The sequence below is a fragment of the Sinocyclocheilus rhinocerous genome, unplaced genomic scaffold, assembly GCF_001515625.1.
Source record: "Sinocyclocheilus rhinocerous isolate Xijiao unplaced genomic scaffold, SAMN03320098_v1.1 scaffold70, whole genome shotgun sequence".
NCBI lineage: Eukaryota > Metazoa > Chordata > Actinopteri > Cypriniformes > Cyprinidae > Sinocyclocheilus > Sinocyclocheilus rhinocerous.
In genome coordinates this window covers 537,216-544,777 of record NW_015624555.1, presented here as the reverse complement: position 1 = coordinate 544,777, position 7,562 = coordinate 537,216, and the positions used below count along the sequence as shown (strand labels likewise).

The 7,562-nt window shown below is 39.5% G+C and overlaps 1 protein-coding gene across 1 annotated transcript in view; it reads left to right on the top strand.

Moving 5' to 3' along the window:
• maea (macrophage erythroblast attacher, E3 ubiquitin ligase) overlaps positions 1-6,612 on the top strand; it is a 7,658-nt gene extending 1,046 nt beyond the window's left edge. The window contains exons 2-9 of the mRNA XM_016555464.1: positions 1,784-1,966; positions 2,055-2,258; positions 2,332-2,454; positions 3,152-3,228; positions 3,367-3,475; positions 3,624-3,757; positions 4,670-4,865; positions 4,978-6,612. Coding sequence (XP_016410950.1) covers positions 1,859-1,966; positions 2,055-2,258; positions 2,332-2,454; positions 3,152-3,228; positions 3,367-3,475; positions 3,624-3,757; positions 4,670-4,865; positions 4,978-5,073 — 1,047 coding nt within the window. The 5' untranslated portion in view covers positions 1,784-1,858 and the 3' untranslated portion in view covers positions 5,074-6,612. The remainder of the gene's footprint in view (positions 1-1,783; positions 1,967-2,054; positions 2,259-2,331; positions 2,455-3,151; positions 3,229-3,366; positions 3,476-3,623; positions 3,758-4,669; positions 4,866-4,977) is intronic.
• The last annotated feature ends 950 nt before the right edge of the window (positions 6,613-7,562 follow it).

Below are 7,562 nucleotides of genomic sequence, written 5' to 3'. Positions count from 1 at the left end.
CTGATTACAGAACCGGCATTACTATCAAAATGCGCATGACAATCGCATTCGATTAATCGTGCAGCCCTAAGTATTATTTTGGCTTAGTTGTCTGCTCGTTTATGCATCACTGCTTTTTTTAGTCGTTTGCATACGTTCTGGCTCGCATTGAGGACCTTTCACTTCTCACTGCCAAATTAGGTTGCATCTTGTAATCCAACAAAGGTTAAAGCTGCAATAATAGCTTTGACTGATGTGGGGTGTTTATCTACTCGAAAACATCTGGACATGAATAGAGCATTGCAAATGTTGATACTACTTATCTGCCCTGGTTGCAAGGTGACAGATGGCCTGATCAAAATAAACCAGCGGACGCTGAGAGATAAGATTGAAGGTTTATGCACCTCTTCCACAGCTGTTGTACAGACGCTCATCCTGGCCTAATGATCAAGTCCACCTATATGACCTTTTCTCAGCTGAAAGAGCACAGTGCGCCATTGTTAGACATCTGGAACTAACTACTTACTTTACAAATGTCATACTTTATTTACTAATGCCGTTTGGAAGATAAAAATTGGGGAATTGTCAAAATTGAGCTTTTTTTATTCAAGAATATTTGCTTATTGGTTACTGAGGGTCCACTGAACATATAAATAAATGCCTGTATCACAAGACATGAATGAGGACAATTTGTTAAACAGAGTATATAGACACAAAAGTAATAATTGTAAGTAATACTACACATACATTATATTCAATACACTATTGAATAGAAGGCAATAATACAGCAGCATATCAGTACAATGGCATAGCCGTAAACTGACTGAATGTTATAATGAGATTGAAATAGTGACTCTTCAATTACTTCATTTATACTGAATGCTTAAAGGTATAGTGCGCTGAAAAATGAAAATTCTGTTATTTACTCACCCTCATGTCGTTCTGAACTCATAAGACGTTTGATTGTCTTCGAGACAGAAATGAAGATATTTTTTTTTTTAAATCATTATTTTTGCCCATCCATTGAAAGTCAACACAACCAAACCTTTCATGCATTAAAAAGTACAAAGGGATATGATAAAAGTAATCAATATGAATGAAGCGGTTTAGTACAAGTCTTCTGAAGAGACGGAATTGCTTTGTATGCTTAACAGATTTAATTTATGCTTTTATTCACATATCAACTTTGATCAACACACATACAGAGACCACATCAAATATGGTAAACATGGAATATCAACTGTATTTGCTTGACAAACAAGAACAAATCTCATTGGTTCTCATATATCAAGCGTGTACATTTGAGCTTCCATGTTTACCATATTTGATGTACTCTATGTATGTGCGTTAATCAATGTTTATATGTGAATAAAAGCTTAAATTAAATGTGTTTATCGTACAACAGTAACAACACGGTCGTGTCTCTTCAGAAAACTTGGATGAAACTGTTAAATTTACTTTTTGAATCGTCAAAGTTTCGGATGAATGCACTTTTTGTGGAGGGACAGAAATCTTTCAGGTTTCCTTAAAAAATATCTTCATTTGTATTTTGAAGATGAATGAAAGTCTTATCAGTTTGGATTTTTGGAACAACATAAAGGTGAGGAAATGACAGAATGTTCATTTTTGGGTAAACTAACTATTTCGTGATTCTTTCTCGAGAGAATGTAATGATACACGAGGTGCTTTTTGAACCCATGCCATGAATATAATGATATTACCGAGCAACACAGCAGAATATGTTTGTTGCATTAGCTAGCCGAAATTGTGCCTAGTAATAAAATGCAGTTGCTTATCTCAACAGGTTCCTTATGAAACCTTGAACAAGCGCTTCCGAGCAGCTCAAAAGAATATAGACCGGGAGACCAGTCACGTGACGATGGTGGTGGCGGAGCTGGAGAAAACGCTCGGTAGCTTTCCAGTGGTGGATACTGTAGTCTCTCTCCTGGATGGGGTGGTTGAGAAGCTCAGCGCCCTCAAGAGAAAGGTATGCTGAGGCATCATGTTGAATAGATTCAGTTTTACTACATTTGTACCATTTGCACTAAAGAGTGAAATGGTTTCGTATCTGATAGGCAGCTGAGTCTATCCAAGCAGAAGATGAGAGCGCCAAGTTATGTAAGCGGCGCATAGAGCACCTGAAGGAACATAGCAGTGATCAGCCAGCCAGCGTCAATGTTTGGAAGAAGAAGCGCATGGATCGTATGATGGTGGAGCACTTACTACGCTGTGGCTATTACAACACCGCAGTCAAGCTAGCCAGACAAAGCGGGATTGAGGTGCGTCTCCACTTTTCCTGCGCAATGGGTACGATGCTTGCGCTGTTTCCCATATAATGTTTTGTCTTTGTAGGATTTGGTCAACATTGAAATGTTCCTTACTGCAAAAGAAGTTGAAGAATCTCTCGAACGCCAGGAAACGGCTACCTGTCTGGCTTGGTGCCATGATAACAAGTCTCGCTTACGGAAAATGAAAGTAAGGTGCTGGGTTCAACTGGGTTTGATTTTTCTCAATTGCTGTATTCAAATATGCACTTGTGTTTTAACCATAGACTGTATAAAAACATGGACGTGGTGTCCGTGACGTCACCCGTAGGTTTCCGAAGAGCGTTTTTGAAGCCTAAAGTAGGCAGAGCCGGCCGTCGCCATCTTGGCAGCGCGTCACCACGCGTCACTCCCGGATAATCGAAAATGGGCAAAGAGGCGGGAGCTGGTTGCTGAAACCACGCCCACCTAGCTCGACGGTGGTGACAGCAGCGGCAATCCACCTGTCACTCAAGTGGCCATGCCCTTAATTATGCAGAACTTTAAATTCTGCATAATTAGCTATATAGACCAAAATCACTTTTTTTACCAGGCTGTAAACATCTTTTTTTTTCTGCTGGAAAGTTGGGCATTTTAACATGGGGAGTCTATGGGACTGACTCCCTTTTGGAGCCAGCCTCTAGCGGCCAGTCGTTGAATTGCAGTTTTAGTCACTTCCGTGTTGGTTTCACGAGAGAGACCGGAAGGTTGCCGCTTGGTCATTATGGAGCCACAATAAGTTTGTGGTTATATTCCTTGTAGTCTGTGCTTTCATTGGCTTACATTTCATTTTGTCATGTTGCCTGAAAACGATGCAGTTTGAAAGGTAAAGTTTATTCAGTTTTGTTGAAATATGTCCCCGTTTCCAGAGCTGTTTGGAGTTCAGTTTAAGGATCCAGGAATTTATTGAACTCATTCGACAAAATAAACGGATGGACGCAGTAAGGTATGAGATGTTTTTTTTTTATAATACTAGGTCTTCATGGCTGGACATGACATGACTGCCAAGTTTCTCTGAATTACTTGAATTTATTGTTAAACAAATCATAGTTGGTGTTATTAAATCAAAATGAATGTCTTGTAGACATGCACGCAAACACTTCAGCCAAGCAGAAGGAGGGCAGTTGGACGAGGTACGGCAAGTGATGGGCATGCTGGCATTTCCCTCAGATACGCACATTTCACCGTATAAGGTAAATTATATTTCTGTTTCAATATTTTCTGAAATGTATCTGCCACTCCAGGGAATTGTTTTGATATTGATCATTAATTGTTTTTGAATATGCTGTCATAGCAGGTACAAGTTTAGTGGTCCGTAACATTTCTTATCTTTCCTCCCAGGATCTTTTGGATCCAGCTCGCTGGAAAATGCTGATCCAGCAGTTCAGATATGACAACTACAGATTACACCAGCTGGGGAACAACTCTGTGTTTACCATTACCCTGCAGGCAGGGCTGTCTGCCATCAAAACCCCGTATCCTCTCTGCAGAAAAACATTCACCATCCTAAAGGCTTGTTCACACCGGGACGAATATTGCGCGCGATTATCGCCGATGTTTAACGCCTCGTGACTAAACAAAGGGCGCCAATGTGAGTGTGCACACCGACGCGCAAAATGCGAGGCGTAAAAGCGTAATTAAAAAAAAAAACGCCTCTGGCTCGTTAAAAACTGGCCGACCAATGAGATTGGTGCTTTTGTTCACGTGCCTGGAGCTGCTGAAGTTACAGTAAAACACGACTTGGTGGCGCTGAGATTGGCGCTTTTGTTACGTGCCTGGAGCTGCTGAAGTTACAGTAAAACACGACTTGGTGGCGCTCAAGCACAAAACGGTCTTGCCGAGCACACACTGATGCCTAACGTCGAAGAGGAAGTAAGTAGACGAAGATGAATCGAGGCAAGATGAATGTAGAGCTGCTGGTCTCATTGGTGTCTGAACACAAAGGGCTTTATGACAAACGCGACAGCGACTACAAAAATCTCGATAAGAGGGAGTTGTTATGGAGAGGAATTGCAGATCAAATAGGATTCGATGTGTACCGGGGTATTTCTGTTTTTCATTAAGCGCCATCTAATGTCAGGCAGTGAATTTGCACGTTCACTCGGCTCATCGCCTGCGAAAATCGCTTGGGTATGAACACAAAAGACGCGTCGAAAAACGTCGGCGATAAGCGCGCGCGATAATCGTCCCGGTGTGTACAAGGCTTACGGCTTTTCAGTTTGCACATCCAGCAGATCATTTATTAAACTCAGGATTTTGAGTAATATTGGCCGATTTCAACATGCAGTGCTTTGACAGTAGAAGTAGGGGTCATTATTTTAATTGACTGTAAATGGTCCTTAAATCAAGTTGTTGAATTGTTGTTGACCTTAATTCCAAGTTTACAGGCAGTGTTATAAAGAGGATGGCACTTCCAAAAACCCAGACTGTCCTGTCTGCAGTAAGTCGCTGAACAAATTGGCTCAACATCTTCCCATGGCTCACTGTGCGAACTCAAGACTGGTGTGCAAAATCTCTGGCGAAGTCATGAATGAGAACAACCCACCCATGATGCTGCCTAATGGCTATGTTTATGGATACAATGTGAGTTTTGAAGCTAGTTTTGTGTTCTGCTCTTCAGTATATATGCCATTTGGAATTCTATATACTTCTGTGTAAATATAGTGATTAACGTTCCCTTGCCTCTGCTTTTCAGTCTCTCTTGTCCATTCGTCAAGATGACAAGGTGGTATGCCCCAGGACCAAAGAGGTTTTCAACTTTTCCCAGGCTGAGAAGGTTTACATAATGTGATGGGAGCTCCACATAAGTTTTGGGACGTTAAGTTGTGGCGCCATTTTAGGCTGGGCGAATCTCACATTGACACCATTTGTCAAAGGGCATTCTGCCCTTGTTCCATGCAAGTGAATCTCATTGACAATATGTCCTCGCCCTCAGCAGGCCTGCAAGACCTTCACTGAACTGATGGTTCAAAATAACAACAACGACTGTCCTGCACTAAACGGACTGTTGTGACGAGGGATTTTTTTGGTTGGTGTTTTTAAAAGGGTTGATTGTTTGGCATTTACTTAACTGGTTTCTTTTCAGTAGTGTAAAACAAACCAACACGACTCCATATCAATCTCAAAGGAGCTTCTGAATTGTAGTGTGTTAACAAAATGAATTATTCATTGTTGGTTTTTTGAACAAGGCCACCCATTTAGGTCATTATTTTTAGATGGGTTGTGAGTAGGTAGTTGTAGAGAACACACTCTGATGCCTTGCTTTTGCACCTGTGAAAACTGCGACAACTTGCTTTTATGTTTATGTGATATTTTTTTGACTGACATCCTCAGTTTGAGGCAACATGTTAAAAAAAGTTGTAGCATTTATAGCAATACTGCTCTTTATCCCATTTCTGTGGAAGTACAGATTTAGAAAGACATGGTGGTGTTCTTTGGTGTCAGGCTGGTGTTTAAAAAAAAATCACATTAGTTTACACTTCAACAGTAAATACTATACTGACTTATTATGGACTTTTATATCGTCATCATTCATCGAAAAAAACATCCTGTGTATGACCAAAGTCCTTGTAGGACAAGTATGCAAGATTGATTTTTGATGGATATGCCGAAATTTGGAGGTATCTTTATTTAATTTTTTTTAAACTAATGGTATGTTGTGTTATATAAAACAATATCATATGTTGTAATTAATAACTTCAAGCTGCATTTAGTGCTGTTTTGAGACTAAAGGTTTCAATAGCAAACCTAAAGCAGTTTTTGTGGTTTTGGATCTCAGGGTAGATTCAAATCTCACAGTTTTATTACATGGACTGGAGTTTTGTTTTTTGTCTCCAATGTTAGAATTTGTTATTATCCAGCCTTCATACCCTCATTTTGTGATGTAAATGTCTTGTGCGAGTTCTCTTCTGCTGCAAAATGGATTCATATGGATCTTTTCATAAATATAGGCTAGTTTTACATAAGTCTTAGAATTTGCAAATTCATTGTAAGTAATGTGTATAGAGTCGTTTTGAGCACAATTTTCAAAGCAGGAAGTTGTTAAGCCTACGTTTTGATAATGTTCACCCTTGCACACATCTCTTGAAAGTCTCAGGTTTCACAGGATCAACAGAAGGTAACCAATGAGTGGGATCTTTGAAAGGCCCTCTGGTCTTTTAGTTTCACTTTAAAGTACACCAACGTCCGTTCCTGTTGGAAATGATTCTCCAAGTATGTGTTTAACTGTAATTGTGGAAAGACTTGCTTAGAAACTGCGCATGCATATGTATTTTGGTAGGATAGATGGGTTGTTCATGTCCAATTGCCAATAAAGATTGATTTGATTATGTATTGTCATTGCCTTAAAAACACTGTTAAACTCCCAATGGAGAAAAACGAATATTTCTTACAAATTTACATTTAGGTGAAAGTGAAGCATATTACGTTTGAGAAGTAGGAGTGTAGCAGTAGTAGGCCTGTGTAAAATTTGTTGTTTATATCCTAAATTAGGAGCTTTGTGGTTTTGCCGGTATAACTAGGCCGACCATTTAGCTAATGTATTCGAATAATAGCGATAATATATGCAACATTTTAACCTAATATGCCTCATGAAGTGAGTGTCTGGCGCATGCGCAAATAAGACTTGAGTCGCGCGCGTCAGGAGGAGCGGGAAGTTGGGAACTTTGAGATCATTTTGAACGGTCGTTTCACTTCAGCTCCGCTTAACAAGATAAAGAAGTTTTCCAAAAATGTACTGTAAGTAACGATTTATCACCATTTGCTATTTGTCACCAACATGTATCATAATTTTGTTTATAAAATAGCCTATTTAAAAGTCATGATGGCGTATCAATTATGTATTTTTAAATCTTAAACTTCCCTTGACGTACATACATTCATAGATGAGACAAAAGAGAAACGAGAGGAACCGTTGGATCCGTTGTTTCTCCCATTAACGAAACTGGGCGCTAAAACGCGAGACCGGCAGTTCCTCGGCGTCGTGGGCGCAAAAGGGTCTGGCTGCAGCCTGGCACTCAGTGTTGCCAACTAAGTTTCACGGGAAGTTGCTAAAGGAAGGTCGATTTGTTGCTAAAAGTTGCTAAATGACGTTGTGATGTCATTGCGTGATGACGTCATTACGTAATCACGACGCAAAATTGTCACTACATTAAAAAAAAAAAAAATTTTAATGTTAATTTAGATTTGTTCGTAAAATAATATAAATGCATAATATAATGTTAAAATATAAATAACCATTTTTATATACAACATTGAATTATTGAACACTTACACATTTTT